Genomic DNA, 16,484 nt, shown 5'->3' on the forward strand with positions numbered 1-16,484 from the left:
AGGAGAAGGTACTGCTCTGTTTCAGCTGGTATGGTCAGTCTAGCTGTATGGAGAAGGTACTGCTCTGTTTCAGCTGGTATGGTCAGTCTAGCTGTATGGAGGAGGTACTGCTCTGTTTCAGCTGTTATGGTCAGTCTAGCTGTATGGAGAAGGTACTGCTCTGTTTCAGCTGGTATGGTCAGTCTAGCTGTATGGAGGAGGTACTGCTCTGTTTCAGCTGGTATGGTCAGTCTAGCTGTATGGAGGAGAAGGTACTGCTCTGTTTCAGCTGGTATGGTCAGTCTAGCTGTATGGAGGAGAAGGTACTGCTCTGTTTCAGCTGGTATGGTCAGTCTAGCTGTATGGAGGAGGAGGTACTGTCTCTGTTTCAGCTGGTATGGTCAGTCTAGTTGTATGGAGAAGGTACTGCTCTGTTTCAGCTGGTATGGTCAGTCTAGCTGTATGGAGGAGGTACTGCTCTGTTTCAGCTGTTATGGTCAGTCTAGCTGAATGGAGGAGAAGGTACTGCTCTGTTTCAGCTGGTATGGTCAGTCTAGCTGTATGGAGAAGGTACTGCTCTGTTTCAGCTGGTATGGTCAGTCTAGCTGTATGGAGGAGAAGGTACTGCTCTGTTTCAGCTGGTATGGTCAGTCTAGCTGTATGGAGAAGGTACTGCTCTGTTTCAGCTGGTATGGTCAGTCTAGCTGTATGGAGAAGGTACTGCTCTGTTTCAGCTGGTATGGTCAGTCTAGCTGTATGGAGAAGGTACTGCTCTGTTTCAGCTGGTATGGTCAGTCTAGCTGTATGGAGAAGGTACTGCTCTGTTTCAGCTGGTATGGTCAGTCTAGCTGTATGGAGGAGGTACTGCTCTGTTTCAGCTGGTATGGTCAGTCTAGCTGTATTGAGGAGAAGGTACTGCTCTGTTTCAGCTGGTATGGTCAGTCTAGCTGTATGGAGGAGAAGGTACTGCTCTGTTTCAGCTGGTATGGTCAGTCTAGCTGTATGGAGGAGGAGGTACTGCTCTGTTTCAGCTGGTATGGTCAGTCTAGCTGAATGGAGGAGAAGGTACTGCTCTGTTTCAGCTGTTATGGTCAGTCTAGCTGTATGGAGAAGGTACTGCTCTGTTTCAGCTGGTATGGTCAGTCTAGCTGTATGGAGAAGAAGGTACTGCTCTGTTTCAGCTGGTATGGTCAGTCTAGCTGTATGGAGGAGAAGGTACTGCTCTGTTTCAGCTGGTATGGTCAGTCTAGCTGTATGGAGGAGAAGGTACTGCTCTGTTTCAGCTGGTATGGTCAGTCTAGCTGTATGGAGGAGGTACTGCTCTGTTTCAGCTGGTATGGTCAGTCTAGCTGTATGGAGGAGAAGGTACTGCTCTGTTTCAGCTGGTATGGTCAGTCTAGCTGTATGGAGGAGGAGGTACTGCTCTGTTTCAGCTGGTATGGTCAGTCTAGCTGTATGGAGGAGGAGGTACTGTCTCTGTTTCAGCTGGTATGGTCAGTCTAGCTGTATGGAGAAGGTACTGCTCTGTTTCAGCTGGTATGGTCAGTCTAGCTGTATGGAGGAGGTACTGCTCTGTTTCAGCTGTTATGGTCAGTCTAGCTGAATGGAGGAGAAGGTACTGCTCTGTTTCAGCTGGTATGGTCAGTCTAGCTGTATGGAGAAGGTACTGCTCTGTTTCAGCTGGTATGGTCAGTCTAGCTGTATGGAGGAGGTACTGCTCTGTTTCAGCTGGTATGGTCAGTCTAGCTGTATGGAGGAGAAGGTACTGCTCTGTTTCAGCTGGTATGGTCAGTCTAGCTGTATGGAGAAGGTACTGCTCTGTTTCAGCTGGTATGGTCAGTCTAGCTGTATGGAGAAGGTACTGCTCTGTTTCAGCTGGTATGGTCAGTCTAGCTGTATGGAGAAGGTACTGCTCTGTTTCAGCTGGTATGGTCAGTCTAGCTGTATGGAGAAGGTACTGCTCTGTTTCAGCTGGTATGGTCAGTCTAGCTGTATGGAGGAGGTACTGCTCTGTTTCAGCTGGTATGGTCAGTCTAGCTGTATTGAGGAGAAGGTACTGCTCTGTTTCAGCTGGTATGGTCAGTCTAGCTGTATGGAGGAGAAGGTACTGCTCTGTTTCAGCTGGTATGGTCAGTCTAGCTGTATGGAGGAGGAGGTACTGCTCTGTTTCAGCTGGTATGGTCAGTCTAGCTGAATGGAGGAGAAGGTACTGCTCTGTTTCAGCTGTTATGGTCAGTCTAGCTGTATGGAGAAGGTACTGCTCTGTTTCAGCTGGTATGGTCAGTCTAGCTGTATGGAGAAGAAGGTACTGCTCTGTTTCAGCTGGTATGGTCAGTCTAGCTGTATGGAGGAGAAGGTACTGCTCTGTTTCAGCTGGTATGGTCAGTCTAGCTGTATGGAGGAGAAGGTACTGCTCTGTTTCAGCTGGTATGGTCAGTCTAGCTGTATGGAGGAGGTACTGCTCTGTTTCAGCTGGTATGGTCAGTCTAGCTGTATGGAGGAGAAGGTACTGCTCTGTTTCAGCTGGTATGGTCAGTCTAGCTGTATGGAGGAGGAGGTACTGCTCTGTTTCAGCTGGTATGGTCAGTCTAGCTGTATGGAGAAGAAGGTACTGCTCTGTTTCAGCTGTTATGGTCAGTCTAGCTGTATGGAGGAGAAGGTACTGCTCTGTTTCAGCTGGTATGGTCAGTCTAGCTGTATGGAGAAGGTACTGCTCTGTTTCAGCTGGTATGGTCAGTCTAGCTGTATGGAGGAGGTACTGCTCTGTTTCAGCTGGTATGGTCAGTCTAGCTGTATGGAGGAGGAGGTACTGCTCTGTTTCAGCTGGTATGGTCAGTCTAGCTGTATGGAGGAGGTACTGCTCTGTTTCAGCTGGTATGGTCAGTCTAGCTGTATGGAGGAGGAGGTACTGCTCTGTTTCAGCTGGTATGGTCAGTCTAGCTGTATGGAGGAGGAGGTACTGCTCTGTTTCAGCTGGTATGGTCAGTCTAGCTGTATGGAGGAGGAGGTACTGCTCTGTTTCAGCTGGTATGGTCAGTCTAGCTGTATGGAGGAGGAGGTACTGCTCTGTTTCAGCTGGTATGGTCAGTCTAGCTGTATGGAGGAGGAGGTACTGCTCTGTTTCAGCTGGTATGGTCAGTCTAGCTGTATGGAGGAGGAGGTACTGCTCTGTTTCAGCTGGTATGGTCAGTCTAGCTGTATGGAGGAGGAGGTACTGCTCTGTTTCAGCTGGTATGGTCAGTCTAGCTGTATGGAGAAGGTACTGCTCTGTTTCAGCTGGTATGGTCAGTCTAGCTGTATGGAGGAGGTACTGCTCTGTTTCAGCTGGTATGGTCAGTCTAGCTGTATGGAGAAGGTACTGCTCTGTTTGAAATGTTTGAATCCTTCTTGTATTTTAATTTGTATTGTAATTTGTGGATTCAAATTAAGTATTTAAAATGTGTGTGTGTGCGTGTGCGTGTGCGTGTGTGTGTGTGTGTCAGTGTGTGTGTGTGCGTGCATGTGTGCGTGTGCGTGTGCGTGTCAGTGTGTGTGTGCGTGTGCGTGTGCGTGCGCGTGCGCGTGCGTGTGTGTGTGTGTGTGTGTGTGTGCGTGTGCGTGTGTGTGTGCGTGTGCGTGTGCGTGTATGTGTGTGTGTGTGTGTGTGTGTGTGTCAGTGTGTGCGTGTGTGTGCGTGTGTGTGTGTGTGTGTCAGTGTGTGTCCTCACATGGCCTGAGGTGCGGGGGCTTGGTTGTGTGGGAGGGGCCTGGGGGGCGAGGGGGAAGGAAGACAACATCTGCTGCTGGAAAGCCATGGCCTGCATGGTCATCTGCTGGGCCTGAAAAAACAGGAACACAGTAGTATTACAGTAGTATTACAGTATTACAGTAGGATTACAGTAGGATTACATTATTATAGCCATGGCCTGCATGGTCATCTGCTGGGCCTGAAAAACAGGAACATAGTAGGATTACAGTAGTATTACAGTAGGATTACAGTATTATAGCAGTATTATAGTAGGATTACAGTAGTATTACAGTATTATAGCAGTATTACAGTAGGATTACAGTAGTATTACAGTATTATAGCAGTATTACAGTAGTATTATAGAAGTATGGCGGCAGTATTACAGTAGGATTACAGTAGTATTACAGTATTATAGCAGTATTATAGTAGTATTACAGTAGTATTATAGAAGTACTGTAGCAGTATTACAGTAGGATTACAGTATTATAGTAGTATTACATTAGTATTATAGAAGTACTGTAGCAGGTTTATAGTAGTATTACACTATTATAGCAGTATTATAGTAGTATTACAGTAGTATTATAGAAGTATTATATCATTACTACAGAGCATTATAGTAGATTACAATATGATTATAGCAGTTTATAGTACATAAACTGAATCGTACAATACCGGATCCGACACTCGTCGGATGTGGCAGGGCTTGCAAACTTTTACGGACTACAAAGGGAAGCACAGCCAAGAGCTGCCCAGTGACACGAGCCTACCAGACGAGAGAAATAACTTCTATGCTCGCTTCGAGGCAATCAACACTGAAGCATGCATGAGAGCATCAGCTGTTCTGGATGACTATGTGATCTCACGCTCTCCGTAGCCGATGTGAGTGAGACCGTGAAACAGGTCAACATTCACAAGGCCGCAAGGCCAGACAGATTACCAGGACGTGTACTCCGAGCATGCACTGACCAATGTCTTCAATGACATTTATAACCTGTCCCTGACCGAGTCTGTAACAACAACATGTTTTAAACAGACCACCATAGTCCCTGTGCCCAAGAACACCAAGGTAACCTGCCTAAATGACTAACGACCCATAGCACTCATGTCTGTAGCCATGAAGTGCTTAGAAAGGCAGGTCATGGCTCACATCAACACATCAACACATCAATCCTAGACCCACTCCAATTTGCATACCACCCCAACAGATCCAGAGATGATGCAATCTCTTTTGCACTCCACACTGCCCTTTCCCACCTGGACAAAAGGAACACCTATGTGAGAATGCTATTCATTGACTACAGCTCAGCGTTCAACACCATAGTGTCTCAAAGCTCATCACTAAGCTAAAGACCCTGGGACTAAACACCTCCCTCTGCAACTGGATCCTGGACTTCCTGACGGGCCTCCCCCATGTGGTAAGGGTAGGTAACAACACATCAGCCATAATGATCCTCAACACAGGAGTCCCTCAGTGGTGCGTGCTCAGTCCCCTCCTGTACTCCCTGTTCACCCATGACTGCATGGCCAGGCACGACTCCAACACCATCATTAAGTTTGCCGATGACACAACAGTGGTAGGCCTGATCACCGACAACGATGAGATAGCCTATAGGGAGGAGGTCAGAGACCTGACCGTGTGGTGCCAGGATAGAAACCTCTCCCTCGACGTGATCAAGACAAAGGAGATGATTGTGGACTACAGGAAAAGGAGGACTGAGCACGTCCCCATTCTCATCGACGGGGCTGTATGTAGTGGAGCAGATGGAGAGCTTCAAGTTCCTTGGTGTCCAAAAAACTAACATGTTCCAAACACATCAAGACAGTGGTGAAAGGGCACGACAAAGCCTATTCCCCTCAGGAGACTGAAAAGATTTGGTCCTCAGATCCTCAAAACGCCTTTTCTCCTCAGGAGACTGAAAAGATTCAGCATGGGTCCTCAGATCCTCAAAAAGCCTATTCCCCTCAGGAGACTGAAAATACTTGGTCCTCAGATCCTCAAAACGCCTTTTCCCCTCAGGAGACTGAAAAGATTTGGCCCTCAGATCCTTAAAAAGCCTATTCCCCTCAGGAGACTGAAAAGATGTGGCATGGGTCCTCAGATCCTCAAAAAGTTCTACAGCTGCACCATTGAGAGCATCACCACCTGGTATGGCAACTGCTCGGCCTTCGACCGCAAGGCACTACAGAGGGTAGTGCGTAAGGCCCAGTACATCCCTGGGGCCAAGCTTCCTGCCATACAGGACCTCTATACCCAGCGGTGTCAGAGGAAGGCCCTAAAAATTGCCAAGGGCTCCAGCCACCCTAGTCATAGACTGTTCTCTCTGATGCCGCACGGCAAGCTGTACCGGAGCGACCAAGAGGCTTCTTAACAGCTTCTACTCCATAAGACTCCTGAACAGATAACAAATTGACTATTTGCATTGTCCCTACCCTCCATCTTCGGAGAGTAGGGACAATGCATTCGGCTGCTGTTTATTCTCCATGCATTGTCACTTTACCTTATTACCTCGACTAACCGGTGCCCCCGCACAATCAGCATGCCAATTGCACGCTCCTTCAAAACTTGAGACATCTGTGGCATTGTGTTGTGTGACAAAACTGCACATTTTAGAGTGGCCTTTTATTGTTCCCAGCACAAGGTGCATCTGAGTAATGTTCATGCTGTTTAATAAGCTTCTTGATATGACCCACCTGTCAGGTGGATGGATTATCTTGACAATGGAGAAATGCAACAGGGATGGAAACACATTAGGGAGAAAGAAGCTTTTTGTGCGTTATGGAACATTTCTGGGATCTTTTGTTTCAGATCATGAAACATGGGACCAACACTTTACATATTTTTGTTCAGTATAGTATAATGAGACAAACCAGTATGATGGCTTGCTGGTTGATGATGGTCTGTTGCTGCTGAGACATCCCTGTCTGTTCTGGAGAACCTGGAGAAACACACAGACAGACAGTTTCAACACAACTAGAAACAACCAATCCTCCTCTTGAGATACAAAAAGATGAACACACACACGGTAGGGTACAGGGTTAGTGTCTGACTCGGTAGGGTACAGGGTTAGTGTCTGACTTGGTAGGGTACAGGGTAGGGTACAGAGTTAGTGTCTGACTCGGTAGAGTACAGGGTAGGGCACAGGGTTAGTGTCTGACTCGGTAGGGTACAGGGTAGGGTACAGGGTTAGTGTCTGACTCGGTAGGGTACAGGGTTAGTGTCTGACTTGGTAGGGTACAGGGTAGGGTACAGGGTTAGTGTCTGACTCGGTAGGGTACAGGGTTAGTGTCTGACTCGGTAGGGTACAGGGTAGGGTACAAGGTTAGTGTCTGACTCGGTAAGGTACAGGGTAGAGTACAGGGTTAGTGTCTGACTTGGTAGGGTACAGGGTTAGTGTCTGACTTGGTAGGGTACATGGTTAGTGCCTGACTTGGTAGGGCACAGGGTTAGTGTCTGACTTGGTAGGGTACAGGGTTAGTGCCTGACTTGGTAGGGCACAGGGTTAGTGCCTGACTTGGTAGGGTACAGGGTAGGGTACAGGGTTTGTGTCTGACTTGGTAGGGTACAGGGTTAGTGCCTGACTTGGTAGGGTACAGGGTTAGTGTCTGACTTGGTAGGGTACAGGGTTAGTGTTTGACTTGGTAGGGTACAGGGTTAGTGTCTGACTTGGTAGGGTACAGGGTTAGTATCTGACTCGGTAGGGTACAGGGTTAGTGTCTGACTCGGTAGGGTACAGGGTTAGTGTCTGACTTGGTAGGGTACAGGGTTAGTATCTGACGTGGTAGCGTACAGGGTAGGGTACAGGGTTAGTATCTGACTCGGTAGGGTACAGGGTAGAGTACAGGGTTAGTGCCTGACTTGGTAGGGTACAGGGTTAGTGTCTGACTTGGTAGGGTACAGGGTTAGTGTTTGACTTGGTAGGGTACAGGGTTAGTGTCTGACTTGGTAGGGTACAGGGTTAGTATCTGACTCGGTAGGGTATAGGGTTAGTGTCTGACTTGGTAGGGTACAGGGTTAGTGTCTGACTCGGTAGGGTACAGTGTAGGGTACAGGGTTAGTGTCTGACTCAGAGGGGTACAGGGTTAGTGTCTGACTTGGTAGGGTACAGGGTTAGTATCTGACTCGGTAGGGTACAGGGTTAGTGTCTGACTCAGTAGGGTACAGGGTTAGTGTCTGACTCATGTTCTGTTATAATCTCCACCCGGCACAGCCAGAAGAGGACTGGCCACCCCACATATGCTGTTTCTATTCTCTCTTTCTTTCTCTCTCTCGGAGGACCTGAGCCCTAGGACCATGCCCCAGGACTACCTGACATGATCTCCTTGCTGTCCCCAGTCCACCTGACCGTGCTGCTACTCCAGTTTCAACTGTTCTGCCTTATTATTATTCGACCATGCTGGGCATTTATGAACATTTGAACATCTTGGCCATGTTCTGTTATAATCTCCACCCGGCACAGCCAGAAGAGGACTGGCCACCCCTCATAGCCTGGTTCCTCTCTAGGTTTCTTCCTAGGTTTTGGCCTTTCTAGGGAGTTTTTCCTAGCCACCGTGCTTCTACACCTGCATTGCTTGATGTTTGGGGTTTTAGGCTGGGTTTCTGTACAGCACTTTGAGATATCAGCTGATGTATGAAGGGCTATGTAAATACATTTAGATTTGATTTGATTTTGACTCAGAAGGGTACAGGGTTAGTGTCTGACTTGGTAAGGTACAGGGTTAGTGTCTGACTCGGTAGGGTACAGGGTTAGTGTCTGACTTGGTAGGGTACAGGGTAGGGTACAGGGTTAGTGTCTGACTTGGTAGGGTACAGGGTAGGGTATAGGGTTAGTGTCTGACTTGGTAGGGTACAGGGTTAGTGTCTGACTCGGTAGGGTACAGGGTAGGGCACAGGGTTAGTATCTGACTCGGTAGGGTACAGGGTTAGTGTCTGACTTGGTAGGGTACAGGGTAGGGTACAGAGTTAGTGTCTGACTCGGTAGAGTACAGGGTAGGGCACAGGGTTAGTGTCTGACTCGGTAGGGTACAGGGTAGGGTACAGGGTTAGTGTCTGACTCGGTAGGGTACAGGGTTAGTGTCTGACTTGGTAGGGTACAGGGTAGGGTACAGGGTTAGTGTCTGACTCGGTAGGGTACAGGGTTAGTGTCTGACTCGGTAGGGTACAGGGTAGGGTACAAGGTTAGTGTCTGACTCGGTAAGGTACAGGGTAGAGTACAGGGTTAGTGTCTGACTTGGTAGGGTACAGGGTTAGTGTCTGACTTGGTAGGGTACAGGGTTAGTGCCTGACTTGGTAGGGCACAGGGTTAGTGTCTGACTTGGTAGGGTACAGGGTTAGTGCCTGACTTGGTAGGGCACAGGGTTAGTGCCTGACTTGGTAGGGTACAGGGTAGGGTACAGGGTTTGTGTCTGACTTGGTAGGGTACAGGGTTAGTGTCTGACTTGGTAGGGTACAGGGTTAGTATCTGACTCGGTAGGGTACAGGGTTAGTGTCTGACTCGGTAGGGTACAGGGTTAGTGTCTGACTTGGTAGGGTACAGGGTTAGTATCTGACGTGGTAGCGTACAGGGTAGGGTACAGGGTTAGTATCTGACTCGGTAGGGTACAGGGTTAGTGTCTGACTTGGTAGGGTACAGGGTTAGTATCTGACGTGGTAGCGTACAGGGTAGGGTACAGGGTTAGTGTCTGACTGGGTAGGGTACAGCGTAGGGCACAGGGTTAGTATCTGACTCGGTAGGGTACAGGGTTAGTGTCTGACTCAGTAGGGTACAGGGTTAGTGTCTGACTCATGTTCTGTTATAATCTCCACCCGGCACAGCCAGAAGAGGACTGGCCACCCCACATATGCTGTTTCTATTCTCTCTTTCTTTCTCTCTCTCGGAGGACCTGAGCCCTAGGACCATGCCCCAGGACTACCTGACATGATCTCCTTGCTGTCCCCAGTCCACCTGACCGTGCTGCTACTCCAGTTTCAACTGTTCTGCCTTATTATTATTCGACCATGCTGGGCATTTATGAACATTTGAACATCTTGGCCATGTTCTGTTATAATCTCCACCCGGCACAGCCAGAAGAGGACTGGCCACCCCTCATAGCCTGGTTCCTCTCTAGGTTTCTTCCTAGGTTTTGGCCTTTCTAGGGAGTTTTTCCTAGCCACCGTGCTTCTACACCTGCATTGCTTGATGTTTGGGGTTTTAGGCTGGGTTTCTGTACAGCACTTTGAGATATCAGCTGATGTATGAAGGGCTATGTAAATACATTTAGATTTGATTTGATTTTGACTCAGAAGGGTACAGGGTTAGTGTCTGACTTGGTAGGGTACAGGGTTAGTGTCTGACTCGGTAGGGTACAGGGTTAGTGTCTGACTTGGTAGGGTACAGGGTAGGGTACAGGGTTAGTGTCTAACTTGGTACGGTACAGGGTAGGGTATAGGGTTAGTGTCTGACTTGGTAGGGTACAGGGTTAGTGTCTGACTCGGTAGGGTACAGTGTAGGGTACAGGGTTAGTGTCTGACTCAGAAGGGTACAGGGTTAGTGTCTGACTTGGTAGGGTACAGGGTTAGTGTCTGACTTGGTAGGGTACAGGGTAGGGTACAGAGTTAGTGTCTGACTCGGTAGAGTACAGGGTAGGGCACAGGGTTAGTGTCTGACTCGGTAGGGTACAGGGTAGGGTACAGGGTTAGTGTCTGACTTGGTAGGGTACAGGGTTAGTGTCTGACTCGGTAGGGTACAGGGTAGGGCACAGGGTTAGTATCTGACTCGGTAGGGTACAGGGTTAGTGTCTGACTTGGTAGGGTACAGGGTAGGGTACAGAGTTAGTGTCTGACTCGGTAGAGTACAGGGTAGGGCACAGGGTTAGTGTCTGACTCGGTAGGGTACAGGGTAGGGTACAGGGTTAGTGTCTGACTCGGTAGGGTACAGGGTTAGTGTCTGACTTGGTAGGGTACAGGGTAGGGTACAGGGTTAGTGTCTGACTCGGTAGGGTACAGGGTTAGTGTCTGACTCGGTAGGGTACAGGGTAGGGTACAAGGTTAGTGTCTGACTCGGTAAGGTACAGGGTAGAGTACAGGGTTAGTGTCTGACTTGGTAGGGTACAGGGTTAGTGTCTGACTTGGTAGGGTACAGGGTTAGTGCCTGACTTGGTAGGGCACAGGGTTAGTGTCTGACTTGGTAGGGTACAGGGTTAGTGCCTGACTTGGTAGGGCACAGGGTTAGTGCCTGACTTGGTAGGGTACAGGGTAGGGTACAGGGTTTGTGTCTGACTTGGTAGGGTACAGGGTTAGTGTCTGACTTGGTAGGGTACAGGGTTAGTATCTGACTCGGTAGGGTACAGGGTTAGTGTCTGACTCGGTAGGGTACAGGGTTAGTGTCTGACTTGGTAGGGTACAGGGTTAGTATCTGACGTGGTAGCGTACAGGGTAGGGTACAGGGTTAGTATCTGACTCGGTAGGGTACAGGGTAGAGTACAGGGTTAGTGACTGACTCGGTAGGGTACAGGGTTAGTGTCTGACTTGGTAGGGTACAGGGTTAGTATCTGACGTGGTAGCGTACAGGGTAGGGTACAGGGTTAGTGTCTGACTGGGTAGGGTACAGCGTAGGGCACAGGGTTAGTATCTGACTCGGTAGGGTACAGGGTTAGTGTCTGACTCAGTAGGGTACAGGGTTAGTGTCTGACTCATGTTCTGTTATAATCTCCACCCGGCACAGCCAGAAGAGGACTGGCCACCCCACATATGCTGTTTCTATTCTCTCTTTCTTTCTCTCTCTCGGAGGACCTGAGCCCTAGGACCATGCCCCAGGACTACCTGACATGATCTCCTTGCTGTCCCCAGTCCACCTGACCGTGCTGCTACTCCAGTTTCAACTGTTCTGCCTTATTATTATTCGACCATGCTGGGCATTTATGAACATTTGAACATCTTGGCCATGTTCTGTTATAATCTCCACCCGGCACAGCCAGAAGAGGACTGGCCACCCCTCATAGCCTGGTTCCTCTCTAGGTTTCTTCCTAGGTTTTGGCCTTTCTAGGGAGTTTTTCCTAGCCACCGTGCTTCTACACCTGCATTGCTTGATGTTTGGGGTTTTAGGCTGGGTTTCTGTACAGCACTTTGAGATATCAGCTGATGTATGAAGGGCTATGTAAATACATTTAGATTTGATTTGATTTTGACTCAGAAGGGTACAGGGTTAGTGTCTGACTTGGTAGGGTACAGGGTTAGTGTCTGACTCGGTAGGGTACAGGGTTAGTGTCTGACTTGGTAGGGTACAGGGTAGGGTACAGGGTTAGTGTCTGACTTGGTACGGTACAGGGTAGGGTATAGGGTTAGTGTCTGACTTGGTAGGGTACAGGGTTAGTGTCTGACTCGGTAGGGTACAGTGTAGGGTACAGGGTTAGTGTCTGACTCAGAAGGGTACAGGGTTAGTGTCTGACTTGGTAGGGTACAGGGTTAGTGTCTGACTCGGTAGGGTACAGGGTAGGGCACAGGGTTAGTATCTGACTCGGTAGGGTACAGGGTTAGTGTCTGACTTGGTAGGGTACAGGGTAGGGTACAGAGTTAGTGTCTGACTCGGTAGAGTACAGGGTAGGGCACAGGGTTAGTGTCTGACTCGGTAGGGTACAGGGTAGGGCACAGGGTTAGTATCTGACTCGGTAGGGTACAGGGTTAGTATCTGACTTGGTAGGGTACAGGGTTAGGGTCTGACTCGGTACAGTACAGGGTAGGGCACAGGGTTAGTGTCTGACTCGGTAGGGTACAGGGTAGGGCACAGGGTTAGTGTCTGACTCAGTAGGGTACAGGGTTAGTGTCTGACTCGGTAGGGTACAGGGTTAGTATCTGACTTGGTAGGGTACAGGGTTAGTATCTGACGTGGTAGCGTACAGGGTAGGGTACAGGGTTAGTGTCTGACTGGGTAGGGTACAGCGTAGGGCACAGGGTTAGTATCTGACTCGGTAGGGTACAGGGTTAGTGTCTGACTCAGTAGGGTACAGGGTTAGTGTCTGACTCATGTTCTGTTATAATCTCCACCCGGCACAGCCAGAAGAGGACTGGCCACCCCACATATGCTGTTTCTATTCTCTCTTTCTTTCTCTCTCTCGGAGGACCTGAGCCCTAGGACCATGCCCCAGGACTACCTGACATGATCTCCTTGCTGTCCCCAGTCCACCTGACCGTGCTGCTACTCCAGTTTCAACTGTTCTGCCTTATTATTATTCGACCATGCTGGGCATTTATGAACATTTGAACATCTTGGCCATGTTCTGTTATAATCTCCACCCGGCACAGCCAGAAGAGGACTGGCCACCCCTCATAGCCTGGTTCCTCTCTAGGTTTCTTCCTAGGTTTTGGCCTTTCTAGGGAGTTTTTCCTAGCCACCGTGCTTCTACACCTGCATTGCTTGATGTTTGGGGTTTTAGGCTGGGTTTCTGTACAGCACTTTGAGATATCAGCTGATGTATGAAGGGCTATGTAAATACATTTAGATTTGATTTGATTTTGACTCAGAAGGGTACAGGGTTAGTGTCTGACTTGGTAGGGTACAGGGTTAGTGTCTGACTCGGTAGGGTACAGGGTTAGTGTCTGACTTGGTAGGGTACAGGGTAGGGTACAGGGTTAGTGTCTGACTTGGTACGGTACAGGGTAGGGTATAGGGTTAGTGTCTGACTTGGTAGGGTACAGGGTTAGTGTCTGACTCGGTAGGGTACAGTGTAGGGTACAGGGTTAGTGTCTGACTCAGAAGGGTACAGGGTTAGTGTCTGACTTGGTAGGGTACAGGGTTAGTGTCTGACTCGGTAGGGTACAGGGTAGGGCACAGGGTTAGTATCTGACTCGGTAGGGTACAGGGTTAGTGTCTGACTTGGTAGGGTACAGGGTAGGGTACAGAGTTAGTGTCTGACTCGGTAGAGTACAGGGTAGGGCACAGGGTTAGTGTCTGACTCGGTAGGGTACAGGGTAGGGCACAGGGTTAGTATCTGACTCGGTAGGGTACAGGGTTAGTATCTGACTTGGTAGGGTACAGGGTTAGGGTCTGACTCGGTAGAGTACAGGGTAGGGCACAGGGTTAGTGTCTGACTCGGTAGGGTACAGGGTAGGGCACAGGGTTAGTGTCTGACTCAGTAGGGTACAGGGTTAGTGTCTGACTCGGTAGGGTACAGGGTTAGTATCTGACTTGGTAGGGTACAGGGTTAGTGTCTGACTTGGTAGGGTACAGGGTTAGTGTCTGACTTGGTAGGGTACAGGGTAGGGTACAGGGTTAGTGTCTGACTTGGTAGAGTACAGGGTAGGGTACAGGGTTATTGTCTGTCTTGGTAGGGTACAGGGTTAGTGTCTGAGTTGGTAGGGTACAGGGTTAGTGTCTGACTTGGTAGGGTACAGGGTACAGGGTTAGTATCTGACTTGGTAGGGTAAAGGGTTAGTGTCTGACTTGGTAGGGTACAGGGTTAGGGTCTGACTTGGTAGAGAACAGGGTACAGTGTTAGTGTCTGACTTGGTAGGGCACAGGGTAGGGTACAGGGTTAGTGTCTGACTCAGTAGGGTACAGGGTAGGCTACAGGGTTAGTGTCTGACTTGATAGGGTACAGGGTAGGGTACAGGGTTAGTGTCTGACTTGGTAGGGTACAGGGTTAGTGTCTGACTCAGTAGGGTACATGGTTAGTGCCTGACTTGGTAGGGTACAGGGTTAGTGACTGACTCGGTAGGGTACAGGGTAGGGCACAGGGTTAGTATCTGACTCGGTAGGGTACAGGGTTAGTGTCTGACTTGGTAGGGTACAGGGTAGGGTACAGAGTTAGTGTCTGACTCGGTAGAGTACAGGGTAGGGCACAGGGTTAGTGTCTGACTCGGTAGGGTACAGGGTAGGGCACAGGGTTAGTATCTGACTCGGTAGGGTACAGGGTTAGTATCTGACTTGGTAGGGTACAGGGTTAGGGTCTGACTCGGTAGAGTACAGGGTAGGGCACAGGGTTAGTGTCTGACTCGGTAGGGTACAGGGTAGGGCACAGGGTTAGTGTCTGACTCAGTAGGGTACAGGGTTAGTGTCTGACTCGGTAGGGTACAGGGTTAGTATCTGACTTGGTAGGGTACAGGGTTAGTGTCTGACTTGGTAGGGTACAGGGTTAGTGTCTGACTTGGTAGGGTACAGGGTAGGGTACAGGGTTAGTGTCTGACTTGGTAGAGTACAGGGTAGGGTACAGGGTTATTGTCTGTCTTGGTAGGGTACAGGGTTAGTGTCTGAGTTGGTAGGGTACAGGGTTAGTGTCTGACTTGGTAGGGTACAGGGTACAGGGTTAGTATCTGACTTGGTAGGGTAAAGGGTTAGTGTCTGACTTGGTAGGGTACAGGGTTAGTGTCTGACTTGGTAGGGTACAGGGTTAGTGACTGACTCAGTAGGGTACAGGGTTAGTGTTTGACTCAGTAGAGTACAGGGTTTTTGTCTGACTCGGTATGGCACAGGGTTAGTGACAGACTTGGTAGGGTACAGGGTTAGTGTTCGAGTCAGTAGGGTACAGGGTTAGTGTCTGACTTGGTAGGGGACAGGGTTAGTGCCTGACTTGGTAGGGTACAGGGTTAGTGTCTGACTTGGTAGGGTACAGGGTTAGTGTCTGAATTGGTAGGGTACAGGGTTAGTGTCTGACTTGGTAGGGTACAGGGTTAGTGTCTGAATTGGTAGGGTACAGGGTTAGTGTCTGACTTGGTAGGGTACAGGGTTAGTGTCTGACTTGGTAGGGTACAGGGTAGGGTACAGGGTTAGTGTCTGACTTGGTAGAGTACAGGGTAGGGTACAGGGTTATTGTCTGTCTTGGTAGGGTACAGGGTTAGTGTCTGAGTTGGTAGGGTACAGGGTTAGGGTCTGACTCGGTAGAGTACAGGGTAGGGCACAGGGTTAGTGTCTGACTCGGTAGGGTACAGGGTAGGGCACAGGGTTAGTGTCTGACTCAGTAGGGTACAGGGTTAGTGTCTGACTTGGTAGGGTACAGGGTTAGTGTCTGACTTGGTAGGGTACAGGGTAGGGTACAGGGTTAGTGTCTGACTTGGTAGAGTACAGGGTAGGGTACAGGGTTATTGTCTGTCTTGGTAGGGTACAGGGTTAGTGTCTGAGTTGGTAGGGTACAGGGTTAGTGTCTGACTTGGTAGGGTACAGGGTACAGGGTTAGTATCTGACTTGGTAGGGTAAAGGGTTAGTGTCTGACTTGGTAGGGTACAGGGTTAGTGTCTGACTTGGTAGGGTACAGGGTTAGTGACTGACTCAGTAGGGTACAGGGTTAGTGTTTGACTCAGTAGAGTACAGGGTTTTTGTCTGACTCGGTATGGCACAGGGTTAGTGACAGACTTGGTAGGGTACAGGGTTAGTGTTCGAGTCAGTAGGGTACAGGGTTAGTGTCTGACTTGGTAGGGGACAGGGTTAGTGCCTGACTTGGTAGGGTACAGGGTTATTGTCTGACTTGGTAGGGTACAGGGTTAGTGTCTGAATTGGTAGGGTACAGGGATAGTGTCTGACTCGGTAGGGTACAGGGTTAGTGTCTGACATGGTAAGATACAGGGTACGGTAAAGGTTTAGTGTCTCACTTGGTCTGGTACAGGGTAGGTTACAGGGTTAGTGTCTGACTCAGTAGGGTACAGGGTTAGTGTCTGATTTGGTAGGATCCAGGGTAGGGTACAGGGTTAGTGTCTGACTCGGTAGAGTACAGGGTAGGGCACAGGGTTAGTGTCTGACTCGGTAGGGTACAGGGTAGGGCACAGGGTTAGTATCTGACTCGGTAGGGTACAGGGTTAGTATCTGACTTGGTA

General features: G+C 49.4%; 1 protein-coding gene across 1 annotated transcript in view; it reads right to left on the reverse strand.

The window, feature by feature from the left end:
* Positions 1-16,484, reverse strand: part of LOC118947901 (unconventional myosin-XV) — a 212,756-nt gene that overhangs the window by 64,440 nt on the left and 131,832 nt on the right. The window contains exons 37-38 of the mRNA XM_090194383.1: positions 6,575-6,642; positions 3,687-3,797 (exon numbers count right to left, since the gene is read on the reverse strand). Of these exons, the coding sequence (XP_090050509.1) occupies positions 3,687-3,797; positions 6,575-6,642 (179 nt within the window). The remainder of the gene's footprint in view (positions 1-3,686; positions 3,798-6,574; positions 6,643-16,484) is intronic.

The sequence above is a fragment of the Oncorhynchus mykiss genome, chromosome 13 (assembly GCF_057628025.1).
Source record: "Oncorhynchus mykiss isolate SJ-2025 chromosome 13, ASM5762802v1, whole genome shotgun sequence".
Classification (NCBI taxonomy): Eukaryota; Metazoa; Chordata; class Actinopteri; order Salmoniformes; family Salmonidae; genus Oncorhynchus; species Oncorhynchus mykiss.